An 18,387-nucleotide genomic window follows, 5' to 3' on the forward strand; every position below is an offset into this window, starting at 1 on the left:
CCCCGGTGCCTGGCATGTGCCATCGCGAATGCCAACAATGACTGCAGGCATTGAGGAGCAGAGTCAGAACAAATATTCACACAATCCTGCCTGTTAGCAACCTCCCTATGGAACGTCTACTACTATCTACAGGGGAAACGGAGGATGAAGCAAAAGAGAAAGAACAATTATGCTGGGTGATAAGGGCGAGATGAAAATATAATGAAGACGAGCATGAAAATGATTGTGTTTTATAAGAGAGGATTAGAAATATCAAATAGAAAGGAATTTAATTTTCAAAAACAAGCTGAATTATAGGTTTGGTTTCCACTGTCAATAATGATGCTAAAATAGAAGTGGAAGTGAATGGCAGGCCAGAGAAAGCATCCCTCCGTAAGTAAATATATGAACTCCTACGCATAATAAGGGAATCTACAGCACTTACAGCGCTCCCTGAAAATAGAAGGTTTAATGTTGCTCAAGTGCACGCATGCAAAACAACAGAGGGAAGTCAGTCCTCATCTTGACTCAGTTAACGGACTGCTGATGAGCTGTCTGTCCCTCAAGGCTGACCGACTGCAGATGGCAGAGGTCTGGTAGCTGCCCTGAGACGCCCCACTGGGGGCAGAAACAAGGGCAGGGCTACGTGGTGTGTGTGCGTGTGTGTGTATAGTCTGAGTTGGGTGGGTCACATCAGTCTGCACTCACAAGTGCCTGCATACACACATATACACACACATACACGGCACCAGCTCCATCTGTCTTTGACATGGGAGAGCTTAATGACAGAGGCAGAAAAGCCAAAGAAAAGGGCTGCTCGCTCTGCCTCCCTCCCTTCATTTTCCTTCCCTCCGTCTCTCTCCCTCTTGACCGCACTCTCCAACATCAATGCTCCATATGGAGCTCTCTGGACAGACTTTTTAGAACTCATCTTGGCCTGGCACACAATCAATAAGACATCTACACATCCAGCCACTCGCAATACACACACGCACACACACACAAAGACAGTGTAATCTGGCACTGAGGCTGGAACATACTGAGCAAATACATACACCATTACTGGGGCACATACAGTAAAACACAATGTCCTGAAATGCAGTGGATACCAAATAATGACATTTCCAGTGTGTGGCCCGCATGGACGGTTTGACACTGCACACACAGACAGACTCTCTCTCACACACACACACACACACACACACTTCATGCTTGTTCTATCTCTAATGAAGTCTGCTTTGTGAATCCCGCAACTCTGCCTGTGTTTCCTCTGCACTGCCTGCCACCTGGCTCCATTCAGTCATCATATAACACAAGCCCTAAATGGAGATACGTTTTACCATTTGGAGTGAATCTACAGGGCTGAGTAATAACTGAATCGTCTACGTTTCAAAAATCACCTGATAAGACTTCTACTTCTGGACTAGAAATGAAAAATTGCATAATTTTGAGCTTGTTCGGGCAAGACAGATGATGGTGGGAAACATGAGAAGTGTTGCAGGCAATGCAGCACTGCTTTATCACACTTCAGGCAGGTTACGGAGAGACGGCAAAGGAACATCTTCACAAAGATAGTGAGCTAACAAATACATTTTCCAACACAAACCTGTGTAGATACAGTCCTTCTTAAACATGATTTGTCTATGAAATCATGACACAGACCTTTTAAAAAACAGATTATTTAAAGCTGCATTGACACTGGCAGATAGCGTCGGCTGAAAAGTACGTAGGTGAACTCGAGAGACATAGCCAAGATTTTCAAGCCAAACCCTCAAGCAGACCTCATAAAATCAAATATTCATGACCTCCAAAAAGAGTCTTTTTAAAAAAACTGCCAAGGTTTGCTGATGTGACAAGTGTGACTGCAGCCAAAGAACCACACAGAGAAGCGCTGGGTTTTTACGGTTGAGACAGATCACATGGTTGGGGGGGGGGGGGAACTGTCAGGGGAAAAAGAATGACGGGGATGCGGCGAGGGAGCCTTGAACCCTGAGTGAACCTCCCGTTCCCGCTCCCCTCTCCTCCAGAGATGATGACTCACTGTTGGAAGGAGAGGGAACCCAGGGGAAGAATTGCAAGGAGTCAGGACTGACCGCAGCAACACTAGCTGGTTCGAGAGTGGCTTTCGGAGAGTGAGCAGGTAGCGGTAGTGGTAGAGGATACGACAGCAGGAAGAGTGAATTAAAGGGGGAGGATGACGCTGTTCGCCAAGCGGTCTCTGGATACAGAGCCTTGCCAAACCACCTTTACGATGAACATCTGCCATTGTATTATGTTGAGTTAAAGGAGAATCCAAGTCTAAAATGAGGTATAAAAACTAGCATTACAATGAATTTAGTAGTGCTGTCTGTCCCACTCTAAAATGAACAATGAGTCTAAAAGCTTGTAGTATTGTTTAGTAATTAAATTGCTCCAACTGACAACAAATAGAACTTACTGCATGCATGGAACATTAGCAGGCAAGTAAACAGCCTAGAGTTTTATCGAGGTGGAGGTGGAGAAACACAATGTTTTCCTGGCAGAGACACTGCAGCAGATGGTGGGGAGGCTGCAAATGTATTATTCTGAAGAAAGGTCTTGCATTTTTACATTTTCGTTAGCAAATTAAGAAGTGGGAGAGGGGGGGGGGGGGGGGGGGGGGGGGTGTTTGCCATGAAAGTATGTATTAACTCTATTCATAGATGAATGAACTTCAGGGATTTGGGGGAAATAAGACAATGTCTTGGGCCTGTGGCCGACAGTTTGGGCCGACAAATTGTATGGTTCAGTTTAATACGTCCAAGGCTACAATTTAATTCTCCAATATCCACTGTACACATCATGATCTATACCGCTAGATCTTTTGATCATTTATTTGTTACAAAATATAATGAACACATTAAATCTCTTTGTTGGGTACCTGCTTGTTCATGGTAGGATGCAACCACAACTGGCCAACAATTAAGCACAGGCTCTCTGGACATCTATTAGTTCAGTCTAACAAACTACCGTCTTGCCCTGCCCTACCCTCAAAACCACCCAAAGGAGTGAGGGAGTGAGTACACAACAAGAAAAATAAGGGGGGGGAGGAGAGAGAGAGAGAGAGAGAGAGCAAACCTGTGACCTTTAGCCCACATGCTATGTGATCCTCCACAAAACCAACCAAATTTAGACAATGTGGTGGACTTGTGTGCGTGTATATGAACTCTGGCTATGAGTTTGTCACCTCGAGGCTGCTGTCTGGTTTCACTGTTGTTGTCACAAAGGGGAAGGAGGGCTGTTGCTCCTACTGCTTCCTCTTCAAACTCTTGTCTGCTCTGTCATTAACAAGAAGTCAAAAGGGACGATCCCCACTTACAAAAGACTGCTGGCATAGACACATATGGATTGTCTCCAACCACAAAGCAGTGGCTGCAATTGTTTTTTTTCACCAGATTGTAAAGGAGAATGTTAATTTCTCAATTTCAAAGATCTCATGCATGATTACATTACATTACATTACATTACAATCATTTGGCAGATGCTTTTATCCAAAGCGACTTACATTACATTACCACCCTTCGCAGAGAGGGGAGCAATTGAGGGTTCGGTGCCTTGCTCAGGGGCACCTCAGCAGGGGCTTGAACCGGCGACCCTCCGGTTCCCAAGAGGAAGCACTACCCACTGAGCCACTGCCTCCCCTGCCTCCCTTCCATGATCTGGAATAAACCCCAGTCACGTGGTTAATTATGGCAAATCCTGGATCATTTCACAACCAGACACTTTGATGAGTTTGTGTTACAGATAGAAAAGTTGAGGTCTTCTTCTAATCAAACCAATAGGTTGATAAAATAGCAAAGCTTTTGCTGGTGAATTTTCATATTAAACAAGTTAGTTTCCTTCCATGAGCTCATGTGAAACCTCACCAACATTCTTCAGCAGTGCTTCCAGAATGATGGCAGCAGTGGAGAACACCAAACTGTAGCCACAAGTGCAAGATGATCAACCACAACATGAACAATCCTCTCTTCAAGGAAAAGCATTGTTTCTTTAACCGCAATCAATAGATTGTTCCACAAAATGACACACATGGCTATTACTTCATTGTGATTCTAAGCCCAGGCCAAAACCTCCTGACGTCAACAGCCACAGGAATGCCACCAGGCGGATTCTTCTGAAAAAGTCTCCGGCAGCCCTAGTTAAACAACCAGACAATGCAAAGAAACATTTGGAGATAACAGTGTGCCTTTCCTGGAATCCCAACCCCTCGCTCCATTCTTTTTCCACGAATATTTTCCTAACACTTGATGACTCCTTCTTCAGCCCTCCTCACCCTGTCTCAACCTCTGTCTCTGCAGGGGAGGGATGCAGGCTGTTTGTCTCGCAGGGCTGCCATCACTTGTCTCAGGGAACGCCAGCGCTGATGTCCCTGAAGGCTGGCTTGCGGATATCAGACTGAAACAACATTCGTCTTTGAAAGCACTTGTTAGATAAATTATAAATGCCATGAAATTCAAGGATTTGGGAGATTGTTACAAGATTTATTTGCAATAAGCAGTAACAGCAAAAGATACAGGATCTAAGATAAATGTAACTACATTTATCAAGGCCTTACTGAAAGGGTTTGAAATGATACAAATAATTATCAATGACAAACAGGATTTGGAGAGCCAATTCAATCAGGTCTTTAAAAATACTGCAATGTTTTCATCCAACTCATGACCTACTTAACTTTTACCTTCAAGGAATGAGTGTGAGATATTGTCTGAGACGAGTGTTTGTATGGTACCACCAATTGTCTCAAAACAACATTTGGCAACACTTTCTCTCAGGGAAAGTTGAGCTAGATGCAGGTTTAATGCCTGCCACTCCCTCCTTATCTAATACAGTAATAGTGGCAGTTGCTTACAGCCATGGGAGGTGGGGTTGTTAGGGGTTTTCCCAACACAGGAGATCCTGTGTATTTTAGTAACCTTCCTCTGAATGGATGAACCGGCCTAGTGTGGTCGTCAGATAACAGACAGAATGTTCTGACAACAGCAAGACACTTCAACAATGCTTCTGAGCTCTGACAGCCATGGTTGAAATAACAATGCAATTATCTGGGCCAACAGCACCAGAACATAAAGCCTCTCTCTAAGCCGGTCTCTGTGGTGAATCTCCTGGTAGCTTAGAGCAGCATATTCTAGACTTATGTACGAGAGGCCTGGGCGTGTGCAGCTCCACTCGCATTAAAAGGCAACTTCATAACACAAAGCACCCTCTTGCAACCCTGGGCAAAGAAATACATCAGTCATCTTTTTCTTCATAATGATTAAACAGAAACAGATACAGAGATCTTGCGTGAGTAAGAGTTTGCTCACTAAGGCTGGATAAATGCAAACGGGTCAGACAGGTAAAGGGAACTCATGTTTTCTGAATGAAACATCCTGAATGTGGAGGGGCAGCGGGGCCAAAAATGCTGACGCTGTAGAAATCATCATTCCCTTGGTGTAACTGTAATCCCTCCAAACAGCTGAAGAACAGGGGCATGGACAGCCGAATGCAGGGTGGAGGAAATACTCCTGGAAGAGGAGCGAGAGCACGAGTCAGCACAGAGGTACGTGCTCCCACTGTCCGTCGCACCGGCCTCCTGTTAGCTCACTGTCTCCCCCGTCCGCTCGCCTGCCCTCGCTGAGCGGCAAAGCCAGTGCCAACAACAACACCAAAACGACTTGGGCCTCTATCAAACATGACGCCAAGGCTGTTTTCAAAACCACACTGGCTTTAGATTTACATCAGAATGTTCTGTCCCATCCTCGGCGAGCAAACAGCGGTGAGGTCTCGAAAGCCACAGAGATAAAAGTATGAGCTCAGGCTAATGCATTCCAAACCCTGCACAAGTAAATAAATGCCCCCTTTCCATTGCTTTTGCATAAGGAATCTAACCCCCTAATCAGGCCCCATGCTTTAGGAAATTCAAGCCCCTCTTCCTTATCCTCACACCTACATGAAGAAGGTCACTGAAATACGTTATCGATACGGGGAGCAACTTTGCTCTGAAATAGCAACGAGGGAGTAAAAGTACAGCAATATACTATAACGGTATATCTAGTTCGTGGACACTTTAACATGTGGCTGAGGACCAAGAATGAGGAATGCAATGTTGGCAGCAGTCCAAACCAAATTACGGAAAAATGCACATTTCTGTCCCCTTGGGTTTCTCCTGTGGTTGTTCCCCTGAGAGACAGACGCAGACAAAGTGAATGGGGAGGGGGAGGGAAAAGAAAGAAAAGAATAAAGACAGTGAGTCAACTTGGGCGTGTGGTACTATAAGAGGCCCATCATCACTCGACCAAACAAGTTGAATCTGAACCCTGAACGAAACTATAGGCTTTCGGGGGATATTTCAATCATGTGAAGAAATGGATACGCATGAACTTCCAAAACAAAAGCCTACTGTATACACGAGAATAAATCCCCAAAAGATGTCTGGCGGTCGCACATTTGCTTTGGTGCTTTGCCTGTGACTTCTGTGTACTCCCCCCCGCCTTCTAAGGCCCCCGCGCGCCACACGGAACACACCTTTGAAGATTTTCACAGCTCCTGTGTAGATATAGGGCACCTTTGGAGAATACGGGATCCCGAGGTGACACACGGATCAGGTTTTCACCAGCGTGTGTCATCTCTACCGTTAACCTATTCATCAGTGCTGCCGCCAAGGCCGAGGAGGATCGGTGTGCGAGTCTGTGTGTAAGCCGGTGGACGTAGGGGTGTTGCTTCCAGGGGGGGGCCAGGGGGGGTCACTCGGCATCTCTTTTAACTCTAGCCCGAGCCTCTGCCACCATAAAGGTCAGCGCTTCGACATCTGCTCCTCTCTCTGAACCTCTCCTTTCATAAAAGAGGGCCGGGAAGAGGAGACGACCCCAGGGAATGGATGCACGTGCGTGGGCACATACACGCGCATATCCAGTCTTATGTCTATATACTTAATTAAAAAAAGAACCTTACACACCCTTCCACACACACTCACTCATTTGATTGCCATCAACACAGCCCCAGAGCTAAAACGACACGCTCATGCTAACAAATACAAGCGCACACGGCTTGTCTCTCAAAGAAAGGCTCAGTGGTATCATTACACCAGCACAGAGAGGTTTGGCTTTTGGCCTGAAAGACTCCATCGGTCTTTTTTTCCTGCAGTGGGGTGAAGAGGGAGGGGGGCCTAAATGGAATCCTGTCCCCCAGGGGCACAGCAGAGGCAGAGCAGTGTTGAAATAAGTGATTCATGCTTTTATCATCCCAGGTGAACAGTGCTGCTCTTTCAGCTATCACACACAGCTTCTCTGGCAGAGGGACAGAAAACAATACACAGGCACCATCGCTCGTTTGTTCTCTCTCTTTCACATACGTTAAGGGCTGTGGTCAGGTGTTACTCGTCTGTTAGTGTCACCGTGACATCCAGACACATTGTAGGTAACACCAGCCTATAGTCAGATGTGTGTAGTAGTGACACCACAGGGGACTTCGCCTGCACACATCTTTACATCCACACACATGCACAAAGACACACTCAAACAACTGCAACAACTTGAGTTGCCCTTGATATTTAATATAGAAATCTATCCATTTGCAGGTGCACTGCTTTCTTGCTTGCTTCGCTGACCTAAAATATGCATTACAACATTTGACAAATGCAATTGTTGTTGAATTTCACTCTGAAGCTGAGCTGAGTAGTAATGTGTAGGAATCCCTGAAGAGAAAACCCCCTCTTGTGTAATGTGATGTGCAGTGGCATTGCACTAGTATGCCAAGTGTTATTCAGACAAGACTTGCTTATTATCATCATGCTGCAAGGACGCCTAGGCAATTAGCTATGCCTTTATCTTTGACCAAATTACTGCTATCTGATATTAGACTTCAACACATCGTATATGATAACAGGTTCTACGGGAAAATACATCTGCACCTGTATTGTATTTCATAGTTTTACAGCTATTTTGTATTTTGAGTGCCCAGGTTTTGTACTGCACTTATAGTGGCCAACGCAAATACAGCAAACAAGTTCTCTTTTATGAAAATCAGCCGCAGCTTTGCACATCTACCATGAAAAACCAAAGTCAAGAAGTTCAGAGATAAAGCATAAACTGTATCATTATTTGATTCTCTATGAACCCATATGTACTAAAACTGAATTTGTTGGGAAGTAAATACAATACCAATAAAGCAATATCAAGATGCAGCACGGATCAAAAGTGTGGCCTTACACAGAGCTACAGATGATTCGCGAAAGTGAGCAAACATAATCGAATGCTACAACTTCCAATTGAAAGTCATATTGCATTCAGCTGAACCGCTCACTAATACTGTTATATGTGTGTCATAATAACCACAACACACTGAGGGTTGTGCAAGCCCCTCCTTGTGTAAAGTCAGAACCATTCAGAGAGTGAAGAGAGAACAACGGGCTGTGGTCAGGGTACAGCCTCCAACCGTTACTGTGAGCACAGCTAAAATAACCCCCTTATGGCACTTTAATTTTCTGTTAAACCTCTCTCGCACAAGCACACACCCACCCCATCTTCCTCCCCGCTCACACAAACACACACACACACGAATCTGGAGATATCATCTGGACAGGTGGCCAGCCACCCCAACCTGACCTGCATGCCCTCTTGCTCCCTCCCTCCCCTGCCACCCCCTCAACTGAAATCAGTTCAGGTCTGCTGGAAAGCCCCAAATGAACATGCACAGCAAGTCACCCCCCCACCCCACCCGCAACACACACACACACACACACACACCTCTGACAAGCCCAGCAAATGTCTGTCACCCACTGAGCTGTCTGTGGGGATTATTGCTTCCACAGTGCAAAAAGGTTTGTGTCTAGCTAATGCACAGCCGGATCATTCTAATCAGGCAGGTTTTGGCTCCCAGTCTGGCCAAACCAGTAAAAGCAATAAGCATAAATGTGCCTCAGCTCAGTCCAGGAAAAAGCCTTGTTTACATGGAAAGAATACCTTATTGTGTTATACATTACTGTTATACTCTATGCCTAATAAAACAAAACAATGCTCTGTATAAAAAATACCCTCGACATTCTCCACCTCACTAATTACAAATATAATGGACATTTTGACATATAAAGCAAGTTCCCATTAAAGGTTTTCTCTGACATGCTTGTTACAGATTTATTATCTAGTGGCAATTTCCGAACATTCACCAGCCATAATGAACTCTTTCAAACTGCGAGGATCTCAGATATAAAACTTTTAATTTGGCTCACAGAACAAGTATTTCAACGCTTGGTATTTAAGCAGCTAGTTATCTAATATTTAGTGCCCATCGGGGAAGACCTCAGAGGGGAGATATATCTTCAGAGGAGCCAAACTCACGCTCACTGGGTGGAAAATGTAACCGAGAAAGTGAATAAATGCTTCCCTCGGTCTGATTCAAAGACTTGGATCGTTTTTCATAGAGGATTAAACACGTACACATGGCTGTGGGTGTCGATCGGTAAATTCTGTCCTTAAATGCACTCCACGGCTACGGAAAGTAAAGGTTCGGATTGGTTTTTAGCTCTGTAACACACGAGTGTTTTATTAGTAAACATTATTTACTACCACTGTCGCCCGCTTGTACAGTTGTGGTGGTAGAACGTGGACGCTAATCACAGAGTGTGGTATCTTAAATATTTAGCACCAGCACGCCGTGTAACGTGCGTCAGCACATACAGTACATTTTACAAACACTGAGCAAAACGAAGCCCTGCTCACAAAGCCGCAACGTGTTTCAGTCAGATATCGCTAGTAACGTCCATTATCGGACAGCTAGCTGTGTTGAGTCGTGAATTCAATCCTCAAACGTGCTGCCGGGCTACTGGTGAGCACGTTTCACAAACAAATGCAGGGGGGTGTTTCAGTGTGAAGCCTGAGCTGGTGTAGAAACGTGAATTAGCGTTCGAGCTTCATTATTTGTGTTTAGCTTGCTGGCTAACCGACTAGCTAGCAGCTCGCCGTTGTCTGGGAAAAAGACCACCGAGGGTGAAGTCTCGCTTAGCTGGGGCTAGCTCACCAAACACTGCAGCAACAGTCAGTTCAGGCAAGTAACGTTCACTGGGCATAGAAAAAACACTCGCACGCACATACACTCAGACAAAGAAACGCCTTCTAGTAAATAAAGCAATGGCCAAAACTCTCCAGTGTCCCCGGAATGTAACACACAGACTACAACCAACACATTTCATGTCAATAACAAGCATTCTCTTCAACTCCGCTCCCCATCGCCAGCCCCGAATCTCGGACTCACCCTGTCACAACAGGCGCCATCTTCCACAAACTCTCACCAAAACTCCAATACTCGCGATATCCTTTCTCTCCCACAGTCCAACAATCCGCCGAGACAACGGGAGCAGACTGGAGGTGTAGGGACGAGGGAGAAGGAGAGAAAGGGGGTGGGTGAGGAAGACAGAAAAAGGGGAGGCGGCGGGCAGCAGCGAGAGAGAGGGGGGGAACGGAGAGGGAGAGAGAGCTAGAGGGAAAGAGAACTAGAGAGAGAGAGAGCGAAAAGGGCAGACGCCACAACAACAGGCGTGGGAAACTTCCGAGATCGCGCGAGATTCGGAAAACTCTCACAATAGGCGAGCACAGAGGGAGCGTCTCCTCTCGCGAGATGTGCGTGGAGCGGAGTACTTGTTTATCTTGTGGCGCTGAAATACTATTCCCACGTGTTTACCGGGTAATAAATTACAGCACCGATAGGGTTGGAAAAAACGTTAGCGGCGAGGAAAGCCTCGGTTTTTCCCAGGCCCACACAGATTCTATCGAATACCTCATGTCTCCTCATGGAGCGTGTGACACATTCAGCACAGAAAGTGGCACATATTTATATAATTTTAACTTGCAGCCATTCACAGTTTGACACAAGTAGCATATAGTTTATGTAGTACACATTTCACACTTTAGTTAAGGGCACGATTTAATGGAGGGTTTCTGCACTCTCCACATTTACAATTCCCTTAGGTTACATTCCAGTTCCTGTTTAGAATGTGGAAACAATGGCGTGAACACATGTGAATGAACCATACAGGGCAGATTAGCGCACTGCTATGGAATTGGGGTGTCCCATGACCACCCTCCTCACAGCCCAAACCTCAGTCAAAGCACAAGGGAGGCTATTATTTGGAATGATCAGGCTCGGATGGAGGGATAAGGCTTTATTAGCTTTCCTCTTCTGGTCTCTCCCGCAGACAATGTGTGTTTCCAAGAGCCTGTGTGTTATTTACACTGTCATCCTCATTACAAAGGGATCAAGCCATTCTTGTTTATCTGGGAGGGGTCAGAAAGCTGTAAACCTTCATGTAGGTCGCCATCCCTTGTGTGTTATTGTCTCCGCAGCCTTCATTTGAATCTGTTTGGCTTCTTTGTACACCTCATGGGCGACATCTAGCAGGAGTTTTCCCAATTTCAAAGGAAATAGGAGGCTTCAGAGAACACACCGATTGGCCAGTCAATACACTGTTGTTTGTGCATTCCGCCTGTGGCAGTTTGTGTGCGTAAGAGGCATCTGTAAGCCAAAATGCTTGTTGGCTGCAGGAAAAAGACTTGAAAATGCAAAATGAGCAGTTGGCAACTATAAAACACACTGAATATTTAAACTGAAAGCTCTTTGTTTTATCTGATTTTGAAAGCAATCTGCATGACTCATTAGCTGAAATGATCAAAATGATTACAATGATATTTGAATCCATTTTTGCCCCAGTCTATTAACACAGATGGGCTATAGACAGCCGGGTGTGAAATGACCACAAGACACTTTCTTTGTATAATGCAGCAGATGTGTTACCCCCCAGTGTGCAATATATAAATCTACACATTTCATATTGTTCAGAGGCATCATTCATTTTTATAGTGCATCACTGCTCTGCCAGAAAGAAAGAGGCAGAAACGGAGAGAGAGAGAGAAGAGTTGCAGGGGTGAGGTTTTGCATGAGTGTGCCTGGCCTACGGCCCAAACTATGAAGACACAGAGACGAGGACCTCATCCTGCCCTCAACCATTTTTCCGTTCCCTCTCTTCTTCTTTTTTTTTATAGCCGGCGGAGAACCTCCAGTTACACTCGAAGTTGAATGGGGAGGCATAAAGTTTCCTCAAATGTTTTACAGCTGAACACAGAAAAGAGAGAGTGAGAGAGAGGCAGAGAGAGAGAGAGAGCGAGACAACACAAGTACTTTTCAGGGCAAATGTGAGCGAGTAAAGATGGAGAGACGTTTTGAGGACATGTTGACTTTGATTTAACAGCAACTATATTTGAACTCGAACCCGTTAGGCTGTTGTGAATCTCATAAGACTTCAATTTAAGGCTCTTTCTCGCAACTCGTGCAAAAATGAGTCAATCGACCGCATCGCACGATCAAAACTAATGAAATGCTTCAGCAGCCTTTGCCACGTCAGGCACAAAGGCGTTCATTTAAATAAAGAGGGTTCAAAGCTCAATAAAGAGAATGAGGTATAAATCCACTCAGTCCACTGCTTAAGCTATTAGATAGAAAGTGAGAGAGTGTAAGTCTCCACGTTGTATCACCTCAGCATGGGTTTCTGTCGCTGACATTGATACACACACATTATTTGCTCGTCAGCCCACATGAAGCAACTCGGAGATTAGAACAGAAGTCCTTTGGTTTGAGTGAAACTGTGAAATTAAGAAGGAATGAAAGTGTTTTGTTCTGTCATCCAGGCAATTTTCACATCCAGCTTATCTGCCTGAGCCGACTCGCTTATTGCCAGCACTTATTACAAATCATCTTTATCTTTAGATTTGAAGGGTGAAGCAGGGAATGAGAAGGGAAAGTGAGCCAATTAAGGAAGTGCAGTTAAGAGTTTCACGATTAGCAGCTCTTGGACGGAGTCATTTGATACAAGCTCATGGGCGGCGAAACTTCCCGAAATAAGCAGACACGGGCCGAAGTGCTGTCAAAAGGGGGAAGCTGAGACAGACGGAGAGGTAGGTCGAGAGACACTGGGTCAAATGTTAGACTGTGTGTGTGCAGAAAAAAAGCAAGTCAGGGACAGACAGACAAACAAACAGGAAGCCAGTGTTTGGAGCCTCGTAGATTAACAAACTCTACGTTTCAAGCCCAGCAGAAATCAAAGCCATTATAATATCATACTCCTCCAATTGAAAATCTCATATATTTATTAATTCTGGGTCATTTGCAAAGGGAAGGGGCGTCCTTGTCCGTCCATCCGTCGTGTCCATCTGTCTCACCCTCAATCCACATGGGAAAACCCAAGGGTGGAAGAGGGCAGACAGTTTGACAAATGGAGAGGACAAGCAGTTCGTGAGGGGCACGCCTCCCTTCAAAAGACCTCCGTGTCACTGCTGTCCCCTCTCTTCAAAGGCTCCCCCTCTTTTTTATCACATGACTGTCATTCCAATTAGGGCCCACAGACATCACAGAGTAAGGAAAAAAATGACAGGGTGATAAGTTTGCAGACTGTCAGGGGAAGTGAGCACGTGTTTTTGCAAGTCGAACTCTTTTGAAAGCGAGGGGAGTCGGAGGCGTGAGGAAAGAGACGTTTCCCCTTTCCTGGACCTGCACGGTTCACAGTGAGTTCAAGCTGCCAAACTCTTGCGGGGTGAGAACTGCACAGGCTCGCTATTTGGCAGCTGGGACGCAGCCTCTATATGACATAGGAAAATAAGCGAGAGGATCTGATTGACTTATAACGGTGGCTATATAGACGCCCTGTCTTCTTTTTTGCAACGTAACGCGGCAGTTCATAGCTTCAATGAAGTCTTTATGGTCTACTCAGTTTTTCTGATAGCTGATAACATCCCATACCCCCAATTCATGATAAGGAGTAATCAATCCACATTACATATTTTTACAGCCTTTGGTTGCGGAATATGAGCCGTCACGAGAATGACACAAGCACAAGGCCCCATAAATCCATTAGCAGGATGGTTATCAGCAGCAACAACAACGCCTGATAGACGGAAAAACCAAAAACCAGCGAGCTTCCTCTGTTACCCAAGGTGGGACGAGAGCTCTGCAACCATAGCAATTTTCAAATCATCTCACTGAGGCTTAAGCGTGGCAGATTTTGTTCTCTTTTTCACTGGAGGAAAACCTTTTCATGAAATGTTATAGTGTGTGCGGTTTGGGCTGACTTGGCTCCGTTGCTCGTCGCCGCTCCTCAGCCTCAGGATATCGAACAGTGATGAAAAAAGCAGAGCTGACTGACGACGAGCTCTGAAAATATGTCTGATGCATTATGTGATGGAAACTACACGAGAAGCCTTTTAGCCTTTAATCAGCCAACGGGGGATTTTCGGTATGTAAATGAGTGTTGAGACTGAAAGTAAAATCTCACTTTTGTGGGCATCCAACCATAGATTCCTGTTCCTGATAACATCTAAAACTGACATCTTTTCCGTTATAGTACTATTTTAATTTGGTACTTTTATCAGACAACTGCTTTGATTTTCTGAGCATTGTATAAGCTTGATTATTAAGGGAGATTCTGCTGCTTTACAAATTCACTCTATTGGTCATAGATAAGTATAAGAGCTTTTGACCCTAATGACATCACAGGGTTTTTTCGTGTTTTTGAAGATGTTTGCAAATTACAGTCAGTTTGCTTTGCTTCCTTGTGCTTTAGTTCAGTTTAGACACAGTTGCTCTTGTGATGTCATACATTTCCCCTTTAAACTGTTCGTTTAAAATTGGTTTAAGGTGCCATGTCTTTACACTTAACTTTTAGTTCAAGCAAAAATGAAATAATATGATCCTTTTAATGATAAACATAGCCATAATATATTTTAAATCGATTTTCAAGGATGACAACATGGAGCTTTATCGGTATGAATTAATGCAGATTAAAGCATGGTAGTTTCATTTTCCATTAGGAATTTATTTAGCATCACTCACCTAAAATAACAAGACAAACTGGCTGGCAAATTGTAGGTTGCTGGTTCTACTTCTTTGCCAACTTGGGGAGTGTTTGTGGGGAAATGTGAATGTGTAATGCTGCTCTCCAATCCCTCATAAACTACCACAGAGATCCCCTTCAGCGAGGCACCGATCACAAACCCCAGTTGCAGTTTGGCAGCTTAGCAAAGCGAAGACAAGCGCTGGCACCTCAGGGTGAATGTTTATTTGCGTATAAACATAAGTCAGGGAATATACTCTGTTAACTCTCCCTGGATAAATCAGAGCTAAAGAAAATAATGTCAGAAAGATCAAATGATCAGACGTTATTTATGTCAGCGTGAGTCGTTGCAGGCATTGTGCAGAATCGTTTAATAACATCAGACATGTGAGAGCGATAAAACGCAGACATGCAGCGTTAATCATCTGAAAGGCACAATGAGGAAATCTTGCACTGTATGTTTTCTTAGTATTTAGCGCTCCATCACTGCTGTGGTGACTCAGCAGTGATGCAGGCAGTCACTTTCACTTCTGGATTGCTTCACTGGACGAGTTTCGCTATGACTGACATCTATGTTCCACCTCGGAAAGTCTGAGTCGATGCATGCAGGCAACAAGGTCTGTGCAGCCCCAGACAAAGTCTCTTGACCCCTTTTTGTGTGTGTGCAGGAATCCGGAGTGATTTATGGTAGCTATAAGGAGTATAGGCTGCAAGAATCCTCTAACCTCAACACAAGTTATTTTGTTTGTTGTCAGGATGTGGTTGAAATATCATCTTCAGAGCCCTAAGTCTCAGCATCGTGGTCAGCTAGGCAGCAAGCCAGTATTTTCAGAAAAGAGGCTGGTAGAAACTTTTCCAAAATTCAAACCCATAAGAGAATAATCAGGAACAGGGTCAAAAATGTCATAACAATGGAACGGTCCAACAAAAGTATAGCCCCCCCCCACCACGTCCACCCCACCCCGGGGATATTCACATCCAGTAAACGAAGAGCGTAATTCATTTAGCTTGGTCTGGTGCCCCTGTCAGTTAAGGCTTTCAAGCCAAAAACTGGTGGAGACTCCAAGCAGAAGTCAGATAATGTTACAACACAGAACCTTAATGTTTTTTTAACAAGAGGGAGTGACAGAGGATATTATAGCATGACAAAAAGAGTGATGGGCAGCTATTAGTGGCTGCAAAGCACTTCGGTCAACTCAACACAAATCCAAAAGAATACATAATTATTTTTTCGGACAATTCAGTATTTCGCCCAGTGGATTCCCTCTCTCAGATTGTTTCAATAAGCACTATTCCCTGCTTTTTGGGAATCTAGGAATTTCCCATTCCTTCCCCTTGCTTGGCCCCCTACTGTCTGCTCAGGGGAGTGGCAATGCGCACACGCCATTGCCTCTTTTCACCAGCAGGAGTGAGGCACATATCCTATGAATTATTGTAAGTTTAAACATTTTTAGGGTGAGGATGAAGATTCGGGTTATGTAGCCTTAACTTACGCCAATGATTGACCAATCACGTAAACTTGCCCCTGGCTCACATATGAAATCTTCCACCACCTCTGTGTAGGTGTCCTGACTGACCAGTAGGAGTCACTGATGGCTGTACTTAGTTTGTACGTAGTTTTTTGTCTGTACTGCGTTAAAGGCAGATATAGCGGTAAATTGTATAAACAGAGAGGATGAAAAGGATTATGTTGTTGGCCAACATGATGTTTTCAATCAAGACCATTTATATGTGATATTGGCTTAATCAGAGTAATATTAAGGTTTAAACATGTACGTAAACATAGAAAAGCTAAATATAAATATCTAAGCATATTTACTTCGTTACTTCTATATCATGTTGTTTATATGTCCAAGATTACTCTCAGTTCAGTTGCACACAATCTTGTTAAACATGATATATTGTATATTTATAGGACTTTTTTGTTAATGCAGTTGTTTTGGAGATGGTGTGTTTAGATAGACAGCTTCACTTTGTTAACCACAGCATATTTGGCTGGTGGGGGTTTGGAGGGAACAAGCCTGAGCCAAGTGAACCTCTCAAACCTTGACCTTTGGCTCTTAAACGCCCACTCTCTCTCTCTCCCTCTCCCTGTGTGTGTGCACTTCACACAAAAACACACGCAACACAAATATATTCACACTCAGACACACATCAAGAAACAAAGACTTTTTGCTGGGTTTGCCTCATCCGCAGAAAATAACGGAAAAATTCTGTCTGACACATACACACACACAAAGGGGAAGAGGTGATGCAGTGGAGGACACACACACACGCCCACACATTGCAGCTTGTCGCACACACAAACACCGGCCAAGTGACTGCACCACTGAGGCCGTGACCCTCCGTGCCCTCCCTCCTCCACCTCCCAGGCTGTCTGTCTGGGGGCCGATAGAGGGAAGGGAGGTGGGGTGGGGTGGGATGGGGGCCAGGGGGTCGGAGGAGGTGTAGGGGGGCAGGAAGAGGACTGGTGATTAGGATGAGGGGGGCACTGGGGGGGGGGGGGGGGGTGAACGCACCCCTGACCCTCTGTCCCATTCCTGGCAGCCGCTGCAGGAGAGAAAGAGAGGGAGAGAGAGAGGGAGGCCGTACAAATATTTGGGATGGATCCACACCCACAGACGAGATAGTGTATGTCCACATCCACACGCACACACAATTTGTGTTTTTATAAGTATTTGTGAGGAATTATACACAAAGATGACACAAGCAACCATGCGATGCACTTCAGTGAAGCAAAAGAGGCAATGTGTATTTAGTCTCGTCTTCTGTCTTCACACTTTGTTATTTGTGATGCATAAAACATTCTGGTCGTCATTTAACTAAATAACAAATTAGAATCGAGGTAAACATCCAACTAACATCTGTATCTGATGATGTAATTACTCTGTTTTCACTGGAATCAGGTCAATTCCGGGGCTGAAGGATTTGAAGGGATTCAGGTGCAATAACACACCATTTTGACCTTGGTCCTGTTCAAACTGTTATCAGAACTGCCTCAGAACTGACACACTGTCACACACACACACCCACTGAAATGTCAAAGCAGAGCAAATTCTCATCTTGTGTCCGTGTGCAGGCCAATTGATCGAGCAGCTTTGTGCCATTTCTGCCAAGTGGCTTTTCATTGATTTTAAGTCGGCGTTGAACGAGTGTGAAGCACATAGAGGTTGCCAGTGATTCAAATTTTGTGAATGATAATCAGGGCAAAAAGCTGTCTGACTGTGCAGGGGTCAAATTCGCAGCCGGAAACACGATAAAAAGATACACTTCTGAAACGATCTCCACTGGCGTAGGCTTGGCCTGAGGGTACGAGCGACACCGAGCCTTTGGCCAGCGTGCGTGAGCGAGTGATAGAGGCCGGATGCGAGGAGGAGTGAGCGAGTGAATGAGTGTGAACAGACGGTTGAGGAAACGGCGTGGCAGGCATTCAGCGGGGGAGCTTTAGAAACGCAGGTGCCTTAATTGTCCTCCGATAAAGCCTCGGCGAGTGGGCAAACCTGTGAATGAGTGGCTTTTAAGACGGGGGGGGGGGGGTT

General features: G+C 45.0%; 2 protein-coding genes across 2 annotated transcripts in view; one reads left to right on the forward strand and one right to left on the reverse strand.

The window, feature by feature from the left end:
• Window positions 1-10,478, reverse strand: part of rbpjb (recombination signal binding protein for immunoglobulin kappa J region b) — a 34,050-nt gene extending 23,572 nt beyond the window's left edge. Inside the window, exon 1 of the mRNA XM_076160099.1 lies at window positions 10,225-10,478. Coding sequence (XP_076016214.1) covers window positions 10,225-10,244 — 20 coding nt within the window. The 5' untranslated portion in view covers window positions 10,245-10,478. The remainder of the gene's footprint in view (window positions 1-10,224) is intronic.
• The window catches only part of naa38 (N-alpha-acetyltransferase 38, NatC auxiliary subunit), a 127,676-nt gene that overhangs the window by 18,366 nt on the left and 90,923 nt on the right, over window positions 1-18,387 (forward strand). The window lies entirely within an intron of this gene.

This window comes from Genypterus blacodes, unplaced genomic scaffold (genome assembly GCF_046128005.1).
Source record: "Genypterus blacodes isolate CSIRO-AG114 ecotype Tasmania unplaced genomic scaffold, CSIRO-AGI_Gbla_v1 ptg000011l_1, whole genome shotgun sequence".
Lineage (NCBI taxonomy): Eukaryota > Metazoa > Chordata > Actinopteri > Ophidiiformes > Ophidiidae > Genypterus > Genypterus blacodes.